This window comes from Liolophura sinensis, chromosome 1, assembly GCF_032854445.1.
Source record: "Liolophura sinensis isolate JHLJ2023 chromosome 1, CUHK_Ljap_v2, whole genome shotgun sequence".
Classification (NCBI taxonomy): Eukaryota; Metazoa; Mollusca; class Polyplacophora; order Chitonida; family Chitonidae; genus Liolophura; species Liolophura sinensis.
In genome coordinates this window covers 51803701-51821251 of record NC_088295.1, presented here as the reverse complement: position 1 = coordinate 51821251, position 17551 = coordinate 51803701, and the positions used below count along the sequence as shown (strand labels likewise).

The window sequence follows — 17551 nt, the reverse complement described above, 5'->3', positions numbered from 1 at the left end:
TGTTCAAACTGTTTTGAGACTTAATATCAGATTTTTTTCACACTCAAAGTCTTCAATTTTGTACTCCGCCCAAAAATAAATGCGTAACAAACAACTAAAAGAGTTACAAACAACTAAATACGTAGGTCTGCAAGCTGTTGTTAGATTTTGGACAAATGCACTCGCTGTTGAGTTTGGCTAAAATTTTAAACACATAACATGAATTGATACCAGTGCTGTAAATGGGAAGGTCTGGCAACAACCTGCAAATGGTCATGGGTTTCCCCAGTGCTTTGCCTGGTTTTCTTCCACCATAACCCTGGACAGTCATATAATTGAAACATTCTTGAGTACGGCATAAAACACCTATCAAATAAATAAATAAAAAATAAAGACCAGTGTTGGCCAATTCACTTTTGACAGAACAACTGGGCCCTGGTTTTGCATACATGTAAAGCCCTGTCACAAAAGAAGGATATTCTATTGCTGATGCAGTGCGTGCGTGTTAATTACCAAAATTATAAAACTTGTTACAGTCTCCTGCGTACTGACATATTAAATGTTAAGAGTGGTATTTCAAACAGTGTGTTATGCACTAAGCTGTAGCTTTGCATTCTTGTGTCTTCGACAGGCAAGCTTGTAATTGCTGTTGTTGCTACCAAATTTATACTCTATGAATGCTGGTTTCCTCTCTTGTCCACCGTCCAATATGTGACATATTCTTGGGTACCGTGTTTAATGCCAATCAAATAAATCTTTTTTTATGAAAAACCCATGGCAAGATGCGGGTAATAATAATTAAATTCAGGCGGCAATTAAAGCCCTTATAATTATCTATGAGATATTGTGAATGAGTCAGTCAAGTGTCATCCACGGGAACATGGAGTGTGTGATGATTTACAGTTGTCTGCAGAAAGATTTCACTGTGTGCCAGGACCTCGATCATATTATATTATTCAAGACAATTATTAAAATCATAAAATCATTAAAATCATAAAAGTTCAGCCATGTGGGTATGCATGAACATTATTTATTTAAGGTATATATGATGGTCAGATGTGAGTGGTCCATGTAGGGAAATACGGCAAGTCGATACCCTTAATCAAACCCTGGATCTCTGTTGACCCATTAGTGTAACATGAGCCACCTAAAAAGTGACATACTGCTAACACTCATTGACCTGCATATCTCATGCTGTTACAAAATTGTTTGTTGCCATGAATATGAGTGGTTAAAATGAAAGCCCTATACAGCTGGCTAGAAAAATGAATTTCCAAGGTTTGAGTCCATAAACAACTGCACGTATATGTAAGAAATGTACATGCCAATTATCTTATAGTTTGTGTGGGAGACACCTTCTGAATTATCTTTTGAACATGCATTTGAACAACAGCACAAGTCTATTAATTATTTTCCCAGATTCCTGGGTGTCTATTTAAAGAAGATTTATAAATGTGAGCACTACTGGAAACTTTCCCCAAGATGGATTCACTCTATTTTCACCCTAAAACTAAATGTATGTAAGAAAGAATCAAAAGATCGCGCTGGATTCAAGTCCCATTTTGGGACATTGACTGTATATATTATTGTAGTAGCTTGTCAGGTGATGTAAAGTGTAAAGCTGAAGTTAGGGGGTGTCTTACACTGTATTATGTAATAATTCTGCAGTAATGTAACACCCACCATGTAATGAAATAAAAATTCCTGTGACATGCATTATCAATGAGTAACATGAACAAAACTTGCCATATGATGTAATAAATCAATCTCTGAGTCATGTTATCAAAAATTTCTGTTATGTAAATATATTAATTTTCAAACATGTAATAAAAAAAAGTGTTATGTAATAACAGCGATAGTGAACTGGCCAGCAACCTTCTGCCCAAAGCTGTTCGTAGTTTGTGGTGACTTTATGGATATTACTCAATGAGAGCAATATGGAAAACATCGGGAATAAAATCTTACAAACCTTTGTGACACCCTGTTTTATTTATGCCAGTTTTCAAATTTCTTCATCTGTTGTCCGCCGGTTATTCATTCAAATTATCAATTGATCAATCAATAAGTCTTCCCAATCTTAACAAACAAGTGGACATAATTAAAATGAACATATCATTAACGGCATTGGTATTGACAACTTCATGTCCTTGCATCCCTGTTGCAAACAGCTAGAAACTCACTGGGGACATCACATGGATTTGTTTCATTATGTTCTTACCAGTTATTCTTCCTTCATGTTAAAAATAACATGATGTTACTATATTCACACCAATGATATACAAACTGGATACCTGTCTGGAAACTAGGATATCTTCCCTAATCTCTACCTGCTTGTTGAAGGTTGCTTCTAAATTACACCGATGCCTCCCTGTGATAAAGATAATGAATATTACGTCACTGAAACTTTATGTTGCAGGTTAATTTTCATGTCATTCGAAACATTCAATTGGTGGTTTCCAATCTTCAGTCTACAGCTTTTGGAGGCGTTAGGTCAAAAATACCATGTTTTGTTGTATTTCAGGCTAAATAGTAGTGCATGTGATCAATGATAACACTCAGTATTTCTGGAACACAATCTTTGTTAATGAAACTGGTAAATACTATAAATTTTTGTTAAAGTATTATCAGAAATGTTCAGTAACGTAAAGTTTCTGCCACTCATCTGATGAATTTGAAACTTCGATCGACTGATCGCGTCACATGATTCAAAATGAAATGCAACCCCATGAGGGAGTTTAAGGAGTGAGGATGCCCAAAAGTGTTTCCAGTGTACAACACATTCACCAGGAGACAATGACAGTACACAGTAAAAATAAGTGTTTAGTTTATAAATGGGAACAACAACACATTTCCATTACACTTAATGACCGCAAAAAAAACACGTCCTCATGTTTATTCATAAATGCTATGACAGAGATGAGTTAAAGCAATCGTAAATAATGTGCTACATATTTCAATTAACATTCGTATTTCAATAAACAAATATTAATACATGGAAAAGTTTCTACCATGTAAATATATCACAGGCTAATAAACACATTTTCAATTACGAAAATGTTTATTGAATAAAAACCCAAACGCGTTTGTCTTTAGTGTTTGATCACAACAGAGTTATATTGCAATGCAAGAAAAAGACATTTCAGATTTTGGTTGTTTTGTCGAGTTGTCACAGTGTTGATGCCTATCAGGTGGACTTTTCTGGTTGGCTACGTTATATATAGTGTAGTCTTCTCTGGTTCCTTTAACATCGGTTTCAAATTGTTGTTTTATCATGGTGTCCCTTTTCGCATGTCAGTGTGGCTCTTTTGCATTGCAGCATCAGGTCGATGGTTTACTACCTAAGGTAAGGTATAAATCCAGCATATAGAGAGTGCAGACCACTGGAAAGAAGTGATTTGTTCTTTTACTCACAGCTATCACTACACAAAATTTGTGGACATCTGCGCATTGTATTTGTTGTGATGGTGACAAGTCGTCTGTCCACAAAAGTCTTGGGTCATTGGACAAACAATACATAGACAGAGAGATTAGTCTGTCCTAAAGCCAACATTTTCACAAAATTTCATCAACGTTGGTCCATAAGCTTTTGAGTTTTTGAGACCAACACAAAATTTTACCGAAATCTACGCAAAACTTTCCCATTAAAGGTGCTGAAGAACAGCGGAGCAGAAAAACAGATAAGCAAAAGGTCAGACCAACACCTAAAATCCAATGGATAGGCCCAATGCCTATAACCAACACTGTTACACGATTTAATAAAAAATCAGTCTGAAACTGTGCATAAAGCTATTGACAGGTAAATGGACAGACAAACAGCAAATTATCACCCAGGTTTAAAGGTCATCACCTGGAGGCCAAACTGTCCAAATGTCTTCAAAATTTGTCTTTACCTTTTCTATAGAGTTGCTGACACACGGGAAGAAATGTTGACACACAGACAGACAGGTAAAAGCCAGATTATCACCAATGCATAATAAATTGGCCCTTGCCAACCTGTAACACAATTTTGTAAATATATGTCCATTGTGGAAGTTGAAGACCATCATCGTACTATCGTTCAATCGTTCGGCAATGGAATGATGATGTGAAGTGATGACACAGTGAGATTGCACTATGGCACAAAGCAATGACATGATGGCATGAAGTGTTAGTACTATGGCATGAAACGATGACACAATGCATCGTACCATCGTTTCACATCATCATGTCGTGTCTTAAGACAAGTGACGGTGTGCACTATGTTACATAATTTTATTACTATATCCTATTGTTTTAACCAGCTGCCTATATTCACCTATCTGTAAAATCAGTCAAATTTGCTACTAAAATTTCCTTTCGTTAGTAACACATAACACATCAAGCTCTACACATTGATCTTTTGTACATTTATATTTAATATTGCAAGGAAGATGCATGTAGTTACAATACTTTTTCTAATTCATAATGTTAAACTCCATCAGCCTGGTTTCAACACAAAGAACTCACTGCTTCGGTGACGTCATAATTATAGAAGAAGAACATGAAGCATAATCTGTCTTACAATAGGTGCACCAACATGGGGTTATGACAAACTCCACACAGTAACACTTCCTACACTTCTGTCTCAGTAAATAGAATACTTTTTGTTCTTATAACAAAATTTCTTAACATCAAGTTAAGAGCTTACAAGTTACTACCAGCGTTCGGTGGAGTCCCGTTGCACTGAAATTCGTTTCAACTCACTTGCATGTCTATTTCGCTGGATACGCCCTCGATCAGTGAAGTAACGCTCAACAACATATCTATCAGCATGTAGGTTTGTTAATGATTGGCAAGATTTATTGATTGATCAACTGATGAATCACCGGCAGATTCTTAGTTACACAAAAACTTCAAAAATGCCAGATTCGAACCTGCGACCTGTCGGGTGAAGATGTCAATAAATAAAACTGGGTATAATATAGGCTATAAAATCTCATTCCCGATCTTTTCCATGTTAATTTGCTGTCAAGCCATCAAAGAGCTGTTATAATGTCTATATTCCACTGCAAGCTACAAAAGACTTTGGGCAGACCTGTCATTATATAACACATACTTTTTTAATTACACAGCTTGTTTGAAAATTAATAACACAAAAACTGGGAGACTGGTTTATTACATCACACATCATATTTTATTACCCTATGCAGTGATATTACATGACAGAAATTTACATGAAGGGTGCTCCAGGGATTAACTGCCTTTAAAACTGTCTGCTTTCTGACATGTCCTCCTCTAAAGGCAGACGGGGGCCTCCGAGGCTCAGATCATTAGCCCGCTAGCGCAGCATATTGACACAAAAGCCTCTCACCAATGGCATCGCTATGAGTTCAAGACCAGCTGATGCTGGCTTCCTCTCCGGGCGGACGTAATAAAGTCTGCCAGCAACCTGCGGATAGTTGTGGGTTTCCCCCGGGCTGTGCCCGGTTTCCTCCCACCATAATGCTGGCCGTCATCATGTAAGTGAAATATTCTTCAGTACAGCATGAAACACCAATCAAATAAATAAATAAATATAAATGCAGGCTGCAATAATGCCAAAGTGGATTTAAGCCATAATCATTCACTCATTCCTATAAATGTCCTCAGATAATAAATGTGACAGATACAACAATGGTTGGGTTTAATTTCAGAAACTCCATCTTGTATACTTCCCATGCCTGGAAATAGTTTTGGTGCCTTTAGGATATAATGGCAAATTCAGTTATTCAAATTGTAAAAAAGTTACAATGTTGTTTACATGGCAGTTTTGACCTGTACCAACCTGTTGGTCCATGACAAAATCAGCTTTATTGTGTGACAAAAATTATACTGTGTTACAATATAAAGTTCTCTACTATCGGGTAAAATTTTCCTGGTCCTGACAGGACAGTTATAAATTATTATGATCTATTCACCAATAAAATTTGAATGCAGGGCATGTGACCTCCATATGGGTCCTGTTCACCCCCACTCATTGCCCATGTGGTGTTAGGCCACAATCTTTCATCTATTCATTCCTTATTCATTTAGTTCGAACCGTTTTTGAATCACATCATTTCTATCAAAAATTCAATTCAGTATAATTCCCTTGTATTGATTTAAATTAGACAATGACAATGAAGTTCCACTCATCATGCTTGTAACCACCAGCCCAACCAGCACCAGTGAACTCAATTCACATTCCTTTTATTCTTTCATGTGCATACTTACCTGCTTAATCTACTTCCACTTCACACATCTGACGAAGGCTGTTACATACAGCTGAAGGCTTTATATATTTATTTACTGTAATTTTAATGGGAATTTCATATTACCTGTGTATTCAATGTCAATTGTTATCTTATTTTAAAGAGCATAGCCTTTCATTAAACTGTCACACGTGTGGCCTTAGTCAACTTGTCTCCATTTATCTTCTCCCTATATCCCTTTATTTGGTTATGTATGGAACACAAATACTACCTGGTGCAGGACAGTGCCCTCGTCCACCTGCTTACTTCCAGGCATGGCATATCTACGTGTAGCATTAAATACGCACATATCCTCCAATGAATCATTTATACATACCTTGACTTTATTTAGAATCTCCCGCACCTCTTTGTAATAGGAGAAAGCCTCTTCACTGCAGCATCTGTCTGATAGACTGCCAGCCTGCAGGGCCATGGAAACTAGGCTATGGAAAGCTCGGCTACAATACAGTAATCTAGTCTGTTAAAAAAAAACTGCACAAAGCATTGTGGAACAATGACACCTTCACACCACTCTACCATATTTGAACAGCTTGTTCATGGCAATACCATGACTTATTAAAGTCATTCAGATGTAAACTGATAACCAAATGCTGTCCAACTCAAATTCAACTCTCGCTTGTTTGACTGAGTTTTTCAATTATCTGGTGAAATGTGATAGTTTCTTTCCCTCAATTAACTTGAATGCCATTGTACAAAAGAACAAATGTCAATCAGGATGTAAAAACACAATCAAATAGATATACAACAGATGTTACACACTAGAAAACCGAGTAAATTAGATCATTAAATTAGTGAAAATGACAGCCCATAATGACTCTGTTTGTCTCGTAGCTCATCATTTCCGCCTCTCACAAGTATGGTATTCAACTGTTTGCATTATTAGTGTCAACATCTTGCTTGCTTTGTTAAAAGGAAGACTAACTGTCTATGAAGAAAGAAAATACATATTAGGGTCATTTCATGTTGTTTGTTTGGGATCACAATGCAGAAGTATGGTCTACCAAAAGTCCACCATTTAACAGCCAAAACAGAGTGAACAACACAAAGCATGCCTATAATGTAAAAATACATTTGATATTAATGGGGTACCGGCAGATTTTCCTCTCACAAAAGGTGGCGTTAGTATGTCATAGGACTTGCGCGTCAAAAGTCTTTTGTTGGTCAATGTGAAACATGTTGCACGCTGCGGTTTCATCCATGACATATTTGGTCCCCCCACTGTGACTTTGCGCTGGTGACGTCCCACTATGGACTTGTGCAGGTATCCCATTGATGCAACTTGCAAATTATTCACCACATACTGTAGCTACATACGCATTGGTGTGCAGAGCACTTAATAACAGGTTAACTCTGGGCAATGTGCAACCAGCAAACATAACATACTAGTTCAGCACAGTCAAAGTACTGGTCAGAGGCCAGGGTTCTCGGCGAAGTAATATAAACTAGAATGCAGATTTCCAAAATAATTAACACATCTCCCTTTTGTTTCCTCTTAAACATATTCACAATTGTGGGTGGTACAACAAGATGGTTGCAACATCTTACCTGTCAAGAATTATAGTTTATTCTGGGCAACTGACTGGAGAATTACCTGAGTCGGTTGAGGTCAGTTGGCTCTGTTTGAAGGTGCTTTCTTATCGCAGCCTTCAAAGCTCTCTTGCTAATCTCCCTGTTCTGAGCTGGACTCTCCATTGCAAGCGCTGAACCATCAAAAACAAATGGGTTAAACATACTCATGTTTATTTGATCAAGCGAGAGATGTTCAACATCATCTACCTTGACATACTGAGCCAAAGTAGCTCTTCAAAGCCCTGAACCCTCCGTTATAAAATATGCATGATTAATGGCTCAATCAGAAATATTCCATGACTGGCACCTTAGTTTACTTACACAGGAGTTCAAAACCACTGTTCACATGGAATGTTGGTATATGGAATAAATTTATTTCACAGTAGACGTAGGAGTGTTGGCGCCAAAATAACTCTTTGCACATCAATTCACTATTAAAGGTTATCAGGGGAATTTTCAGGCGAAGTAAGCATGGTAGAAATTAGAGGCAAAAACAAGAACAGGCACAGGAGCTTCATTGGCTGTTCGATCACTTTCACTTTCACATTATTAATTAGCCTGATACCACAGTGACTTTCCATCATGTTGAGTCAAGGAATTCACACATCTACATGCATTTGTCTCGACACAAAGAAATGCATGCATATAGAGAACAATCAATGATTGGCTGAAAATACCCTGGAATACACAGACCATAATTCTATTGGCTGTCGACAGAGTAGATTTCTGATCAAAATGTTAGTTTACATAAATTAAAGAAAAATAACACCATCAAGAAGTAAAAAAGGTCTTAAAAAAGGCAAATATTTTGTGACAAAATTTGACCATAAATGAAAACATTCTCTGTGGAGAGGTTACATGATCCTACCTGCCATGGTTTCATAGGTCTTGGGCTCTGAGTATGACATTGATAGGGCTCTCTCTAAAACGCTCTCAATATCAGGATCTCCCAACTTTGCTTTAGCCTCAAATTCATACAACAGCAGCAGTATCTCAGTCGTGTCCTTCGTTTTCACATCTGAAGGTATGATTCACAACTCACCAACACACATATAATCAGAAATATAAGCTTGCTTATACTCAGCTACCTCAGCATCGCATTATTTCTATTGTAAATGGCAGACTAGATGCTGCAGTAATTCCACCCACCTTTGGCAAGTTAGGGTACACCATAATAGTGGAACATAAGCCAACATGCAACAAAAGCATTTTCCATCACTCATTGTCACCAAGGCACCCATGAACAGTGAGAGCTGGGAAATCTAAAATTCCCTGGTCCACAGCCAGGTTTAATGTGCCTGCAACTCTAGCAACTGGAAGACAAATACCATAACAACTCAGCCATATGGCCTCCCAACCCATTATAATGTGCAGTGAACACATTTTGACTGATACTGATGCTTTAATTGTACCTATCCATTTTTGAAGCTCTTTATATGCTACGGTTCATTAGCAACGTCCACTTATATCCGACATGGTACACTATGACTGGGGCCTGTTTCAGCCAGGAAATTGGCTGTGAACTTTTAACATTAGGTAAGGTCTAGAGGATGGTCATAGTAAAGTTCCTATATAAGAACAGAGCCTTCCCGTGTGCAAATTCGTAGGAACAAAAATATGAGCCAAAACTTAAGTGTCATGAGTAAAAGCCGTGACATTCACGGCTTCATGGTCTTCTGGACAATTTTTATCTCATTCCATGGAATTCTATCTCGTTTTGTGCCTTATTCACAACTGTCACGACAGCAATATTTTACACGAGAAGCTATTGTTTTTGTTCACTATGCATGGACACATGTGTTTGGCCTTTCTTGCTATGGCACATCATCTTGCTGTCAAAGCATGATTTCCTTGTCATTTTAAAAGCATCTGTCACTTCATACTTCTACTCCACTATAGAATAAACTTTGAAAACAATATAGTTGTCCAACTTTGAATGTTGAGCTGTTCTATAGCTTACAATATTCAAGTAAGGTTTGACATATTTTTAGATAATGTCAGTTTCTCAACATGGCTGACACTCAAAACCAACATTATTCTTGAGTTTGTCTGAAATTTGCTGAGTAAATATCCAAAAAAGGTCAGTGTCAGTGGTTGCAAAATGTCCATAAATGTCTCAGTTATCTTAGCAATAAACCATGTATTAAGTGGATTTGGATATTAAGCATCACATATGTAGAGAGCTGCTACATACGGATACAATGTGATAATTGGGTGCACACTTCGTCCAGGCTAAGGATTGCAGAGGTAACCGCATATCAGTAAATACGCGGCTGGATTTCCATTTCAAATACAAAACTTCTGCAGCATCTAAGACTTGTTGGCTGGCTAAATGTCATTTAGCTGACTATCGTAGGTTACAAAAATATGATAAGACTAGACAGTTTCACAAAAGTAAATCTGCTTAAAACTTAGCCAGCTTACCATAGTCAGCTATGTGGCAATCTGATTGGTAAAATCAATTTTGATACTTGTTAAATCAGCTTCAAAATATGAATAAACTAAAACTAGCTGTCTAGGCTTAGCCTTTAGACTTTTTGTGAAATGGGTCCCAGACCTGCATATGGTTGATTATGCATACAAGGTAGTCTAATCTTCAAAAATCATTTCACAGGACAACTGTTTTCTGACCACATGGAGATGCCAAACTGTCTCCCTTGATCAGCTTTAAGTTGCCTCCCTTGGTACAATTTCTTCCTTGAATGTTTAATAGTTACTCTCGTTTCAACAGACAAGCTAAGCTCTTCAAAGGGATATTGCTGGTTGAATTGTAAACCTATCATCCTGCAGATGGCATACCATACAGATGGATGAGTTGCAGGCTTCTACTGGTAGAAAATTAGCCAGAGCTTTGCCTGTTTTCGCCCACCCCTAAATCAGACTGATACAGTGTAGATTAAACCTTCTACAGGGCAGCATATAAAACCCAATGAAATGAACAATTAATCCTGCATATTATATGTACTATTAAAGACAAACTGCTAGTTTCTAGCTTACCTGACTCGGATACATGCACATTTCTCAGCTTCTCACTAATGCGCTTGCAATCTTCAAGCTGAAGAAGAACTTCTTGAAGAGTTTGTTTCTAATAATAAAAAAAGGACATCTAAAAAAAATGGCAAATGACTAATAAAAGCCATTTAATGTTTCTTTGATTAACATTAAAACTACCTACGCTCACAATATCAGTAGCAATACCTCACCGTTCTTCTGTTCGTTATGAAGTGAACTGATGTATGGCGAGGTATTGACACTGATATTACAAGCTTAGAGAACTACCAGTCTAAGAGGTTTTGTGTTAACGGGATATATCGAGTGGACTTAAATAAATGGGCCGTACTTTGACAATTAATATCTCCGAAACCCTCTTACTTCAGCTTCTAAAAATTTACACACTCAAAAGCCATAATGTCCTAAGTATACAGACCAAATTTCAATTTCATCCTTTAAGATTTCTGATCATGGGACCAAAATCAAAACAGAGTCAAAAATGCCTGTTTGGGACATTTGAAAATTGATGTTCTACCTTGTTTTACTTAAAAAGGTGATCACTTGGTCCTCCATCCTCTAGGTAGATGGGGGGCCTCCTTGGCTCAGTCGGTTAGCGCACTAGCACAGCGTAATGACCCAGGAGCCTCTCAGCAATGCGGTCGCTCTGAGTTCAAGTCCAGCTCATGCTGGCTTTCTCTCCGGCCGTAAGTGGGAAGGTCTGTCAGTAACCTGCGGATGGTCATGGGTTTTCCCCGGGCTGTTGACGGTTTCCACCCACCATAATGCTGGCCGCCGTCGTATAAGTGAAATATTCTTCAGTACGGCGTAAAACACCAATCAAAAAAATCAATCTAGGTAGATGGTGCGCAAACGTTTCTTCAATGAACTGAATGAGTTCCGAATCCCCTTGAGAGTAATTTTTTTCCAGCAGTTCTTGATGCATGTCACACAGGTGCAGCGCGCTCTACTCATGACATCTGACAGGAATAATATACAAAGTATAGGTTCTGGCGAACCTCCCCCCCCCCCCCTTGGGACCCTCCCTAGAACAAATAGAGGCTCCCAACCCCTATTCCCTGAACACCCTCCCCCTGGCAAATAGGGGCTCCCAGCCCCATCTCGTGGCAATAGGGGCTCTATGGCGGCTGTCGAAATTTTATATTAGAGAAATCGGTGTCATTAGGTATACGACGCATACAATGAATCATCATCAAAAAGCACGAGCACTACGGGAGGAGTATCAGACACTCATAGGTGTGCGGCCGAAGTACCCACGGTCCCGCATTGCCTTGGAAGAATTGCAGGGGTTCCTCGACAGGTATAAAACGGCTGAGAAGCAAGACAACAAGAACTCAAACAGTAACGAGGAGTTAGATGAAGTGCCAGGTGGAATGCAGGGTGAAAAGAAACTGCAAGGCTACAACATGCCCAAGGGTCGCAATAATTGCCTGTGGCTTCTCATCGGTACCACAGAGCTCTGTGGTAAGAGATGTCTGGGGGAGTACTGCGGGGTTCACCTATACTGTCTACGGAAGGGTCCTGGCACCCAGCGTTGTATTAGCTGTGGTCGGGGCGTTAAAAATCGATTTCGGCTTTGCATGGCCTACGGACATAATAGAGTCCAAACGAGTGAAAGGAAGCGGAGGCTCAAGGCTTTCTTGGACGAGTTCAAACGGCTGGCGGCTATCGAAATTTACAATTAGAGAGTCAGTGTAATTAAGTATAACGCATATATCGGCGCGTACCATGAAGCACCATCAAAAGGCCAGAGCACTTCGGGAGGAGTTTGAGGCGCTAATAGGTGTGTGGCCCAAGTACCCACGGTCCCGCATTGCCTTGGAAGAACTGCAGGGGATCCTCGACAGGCATAAAACGCCTGTGGCTGAGTGGAAGCGGCTGCAAGACAGCAAGTACTGCCGAAGTAACGAGGAGTTAAAGCAAGACAACAAGAACTTCCTCAGTAACGAGGAGTTGGATGAATTGCTAGGTGGAATACAGGGTGAAAAGAAACTAGAATTCATTAACACCAGCAGGGCCATAAGGAATCTCCCCCGGGTCTGGCAGATGGGCGTACCCGAAGGTGTTTGGACGGACCCAGTAGCCTTCTTAGAAGAAATTTGAGCCAGTATTCGCCAGAAGCTAGAAGAAGAGATCCTGGCACTCAACGGGGTTAAGTTCCAACTAGGCCTCAGGGTTCAGCTGCGAAAGGCCCACGCCGATGGCAGTGAAAAGTATACCAGCCCAGTACTCCGCAGCAAACAGGAGGCCCTCCTAGAGGTGGGTAACATTGATGGGGCTCTAGATAAGGCCTTCCCCACCATCCAGGAGGTGCTAGAAAAATGGACGCAGCGAGGGTCAGAGTGGGCTGTAAATGGCGTGCAAACACTCTCGCTTGACATTGCAAGGTATCAGCCGCTGAGAGGGGGGTCCTACATCCCCCTACCTGCAGTCATCAATGTGAAGAACAAAGACGACAACTGCCTCCGATGGGCGCTCCGGTCTGCCTTATTTCCAGCCGCCCGGGACTCTCAGAGACCAACAAAGTATCCCACCAAGGATGGTCTTGACTTTGGGGGGATTGACGCCCCCACACAAGGGTTCACCGGGCCCTGAGATTCGCCCAGAGCCCTTGGATGGAACCCTATATCAGGATGAACACCGAGCTCCAAAAAACGGCCACGAGTAAATTCCAGAAGGACCTGTACAAGCTAATGAAAAACTCGGGTCTTCGAAAAAAACATGGAGAACCTCCGGAAGCGTGTGGACGTCAAGCTGGCACGCTCTGGAGAAGACGACAAGCTCCGACGCTTGACAGCCAGCCCGAGCTTCACATGGGCAAACATATTTGATGATGACCTCGCAGCAATTCAGATGCACAAGACCCGTCTAGTCCTAAACCGACCTATCTACGTGGGCATGAGCATTCTAGATCTCTCAAAGCACCTGATGTACGACTTCTACTACAACCACATGAAGGCCCAGTATGGAGAGCGCTGACAGCTCCTCTACACTGACACGGATAGTCTGCTACTCGAGATTCAGACTGATGATGGTTATAGGGATATGGTTGAGAATGCAAACCTGTACGACACCTCAGATTCCCCACAAGACCACCCCCTGCACAGCGTAGCAAATATTAAGGTCTTGGGGAAAATGAAGGACGAGTGCGCCGGGCGGCCGATCGCCGAATACATAGGTCTGCGCCAACAGATGTACTCCATTCTGGAGACCGGAGGAGCCAACATTAAGAAGGCCAAGGGCGTGAAAAAGGGTGTTGTGGAAAAGCACATCCGCTATAAGCAGTACAAAGAGGCCCTCTTCGAGAAGAAGATCTTCCATCACGGTATGGACGTGCTGCGATCAGAGCGCCACCATATCTACGGACAGCACCTCCATAAGGTCTCACTGTCCCCCTTCGATAGTAAGTGCTGGATCACCGAAGATGGTGTCCACACCCTGGCTTACGGCCCATCCCAGCCCGCAGGATGGGCTGGGATGTACGTCCTCATCGAGGAACTACTAGCGCCATAGAACCCCATCCGAGGGAAGCTGAGTATCGGGAGGCACTATAAGCAACTCTTCGTGAACAAAGCCCTGTCGCGAGCAATCCGACGTATCGTCAAGATAGTAAAGCACGGGCTCATTAGGCTTTATGACAGAGCGCCCAAGCCGATATATCTCTAGAGACCACACAGGGTCAATCGGCCGACGGCGACCGCCCTCCAGCTCTCCAGGCTGGTAGAGATAACGAACGCCAACACCCTCGGGGATCTTCCGCTCATGAAGTCCAACGGGTCGACCTGGAACCGTCGACTTCGGCAGCCGAGCCACCCATTCAGTAGACCGATGTTCGGGGGGGGGGGGTTTATCTCCTGGGCGTACTGATGTCCAAAGAGCCGCTCAGCCAGAGTATGGTTGAAACGCTCCACTATGCCTTGGTCTCGGTGGATATCCACACGACCTCGGCGGACTGTGACATCGTGTTTGGCCAGCAAGTTGGCTCACCGCACCCATGAACTCGTGCCCAGAGTCAACTTGGAGAAGCTTCCGCCTCCTTGTAGCGAGAAGCGACATCAACAACTGTCAGCGCGTACTTATACAGCTTCCGGCCTCGCCGATCATGTGGTACAAATAGAACATCGGCTTGGTGGATGTCATTCGGCGTGGAAACATCGAACATAGGCCTCGGTATTTTTCAGGGACGGGGCAAATATATCTGCCAGATAGTCTGCTTTTTCAGCCAGGCCCGGACCACATCTTCGGAGACTTTAGCCGCAGTGGCAAGTTTCTGGATGGCCGCGCGGCCCTTCCAGTACCCACGAGAGCTGTAGTAAATATATGCCAGGGGAGCAGACACCTTACTAGCCATGTCATCAAGGTATTCTAGCAGCCCTCTAACAGATTTGCGACGAAAAAGATGTTAAACGTCGCGGCGCAGAAACACCTCAGATCGTGCCCGACTAGGAGCTCGATGGCGAGTGCGGCATGGTCAGTTCGGATTACTTGGTGAGTTTTGCGATTCCGTAACTCACACCCCCAACCACACACATTCCCAGGATGACGAAGGTCATCTCGCGGTGTTTTTGATCTTTACTAGGCACATAGAAATCGGAGAGTTGTGGTTCTGAGCCCAGCAGCGCCTCGCGCCCATCGCGTGTAAGAGTTTTGCCCGTGACCCTAGAATACTTGCGGATTGCAGCGTCGACATCCCGGAACGTTTGGACAGCGTGGCCCTGGCGGTGGAGTTCATCGTTGATCCAGTCCAAGCGTTCAGTACGCTTTCGGGACCATTTTTCCTAGGCGGCTTGGAGCTGCTCTACAGCGTGGTCATGGCGCCTCCGCTCTTCGTCGACACCGGAACTCCTCAGTATCGAAAACATATAGTTGCTCCCGCTGAAGGCCAAAGTGTTTACGAGGGCGCCGCCCATCATCATTGCGACGGAGGCCATTACTACTGGATTATATTGGGAGGAAGGAGCCCTTGTTTAATTAGCAGGTCCTTCGAAAACATAGCCAGGCCTACATTTGCAATGACCATGCCGACGTCACGGGGTGTTGAGTCCAGCTTCGGGAGGGCTCCTTTCAGTAACATCTGGCCGACACGAGCGTACCCAGTAGCCAGGAGAGAGACCACAGCGGCGTTGTAGGCCGCTTTGACTAGCAATTTTCGTCACCGGGTGGAGTAGACATGCTGATCTATATAGAAAGGGTCGCGACGTGTATTCGAATGGAGATTCTTTTCTTGCGGCGTGATATCTGCATGCGGCATAATAACTGCACCTCGTGCATGTGCTGTATAGCGGCTGCGCCACATGCATAGCAACCCTAGCACTGCAAGGCTGCCAACGCCAAATAACTCCAGGGGCGCCCTCCAGTCGGTGATTTGATGTGCCTTCGTAGAATCCGGTTCCCTCGCGGCCTTCCCCTCCGGTTCCTTTGGCTGTTTCTTGGTGGAATTAGCTGCGCCAAGCAAAGCAGCCTTTGCCTCGCGAAGCGCGTCCTTGAGCTTTTCAGCCTTGGCTTTTCTCGCTGCAGCACCCGCTTGACCCGTTCTTGTGACATAGTAATATGCCACTCCGAGGCCGTGATTCACTCACCTGCGCCTCCAGTCTGTGTGCGCATCTACGCGGAACTCCCTACAAATTCTCTCATAGGCCATCTTGTCGTAGGAGTTTTTGCAGTGGTAGAATGTCGCCCACGCTCTGTCTTGTGGCAGGGAGGCCTGGATCTCTTCCAAGACCCGCCTAACTTGGTAATACACATGGAACGTGTACAGGGCCCTTATTCGTTGGTCGGGGGCGAGAAGATGGTCTTTTGCAGAGACGCCACAGCCCGTGGTTGCGCACCAGACCGCGAAGTTCACTTGGTTCTGCCAGAATTGCATAGGATTGGTGTTCCAGGCCCGAACAACGTCATTGCTGGTTATCTTTCGTAGCTGGTACTTGGCCAACACATCTGTGAACTGGAATGGAAAGGCTTTCTTTTCATCGATGTAGATGTCAAATCGCGTGAGCTGCTCTGCGTGGGTTTGGATACTATGAAATGCCTCGGCCTTGTAAGTGGCCTCTCTATTGATCCTCTTAGCCTCGCTGTTCATTGTGGCTAAAATGTTCATCACATTGACTGACATTCTAAATGGGGCACAGCACACGCTGCCTCATGCCCTTAACAACCTCGACGGCCGCCTTAAAACTGCCCTTCGCGAGATAACATTCTACCCAGCCTGGGTGAATATCCCCTCCGGAGTGGGCTTCTTGCTTGAGGGCAAACGTGTTGAAGTGCCGATGGGCTACTACAATGTCTGTACGCTGGACAAGGACATATTCTGCCTGCATGGGATTTCTCTGGGATTGAATGAAGCCACGGGCCGCTTACTCCTTACCCTCCCTAGAAATGCCTTCATAATACTCCAAGAGCTTGCCCCCATCTTATGGTTCTCCGACGGGATGACGCCCATAAGGGGGACTATAGAGGGTGAAAATCTACCTAACTTGGTCACACACAAAGAAGCCTTCGTGCATTTCGATGAACTGAGCACCTCAGAAAACGTGAGAATAACCTCAGATTTCGGTGGCGGTTCAACACTACTTCAGGCCATCGCCGTGACTGGTGAAGGGATAAACTGCGGTAAGACGGTTTCATTTCCCAACCCACAGTACAAAGCCTTGCGCGCCGACTATATAACGCACTTGACCGTGGCACTTTTAGACAAAAACGGCAAGTATATTAATGTAGAGTACCTCAGTGCTACCCTAGAAATACAA

General features: G+C 42.6%; 1 protein-coding gene across 3 annotated transcripts in view; it reads right to left on the bottom strand.

Moving 5' to 3' along the window:
- LOC135461966 (testis-expressed protein 11-like) overlaps positions 1-17551 on the bottom strand; it is a 43238-nt gene that overhangs the window by 4692 nt on the left and 20995 nt on the right. For all 3 annotated transcript variants that reach the window (XM_064739270.1, XM_064739271.1, XM_064739272.1), the window contains 4 exons: positions 10794-10881; positions 8665-8814; positions 7819-7927; positions 6544-6664 (listed from right to left, as the gene is read on the bottom strand). In XM_064739270.1, coding sequence (XP_064595340.1) covers positions 6544-6664; positions 7819-7927; positions 8665-8814; positions 10794-10881 — 468 coding nt within the window. The remainder of the gene's footprint in view (positions 1-6543; positions 6665-7818; positions 7928-8664; positions 8815-10793; positions 10882-17551) is intronic.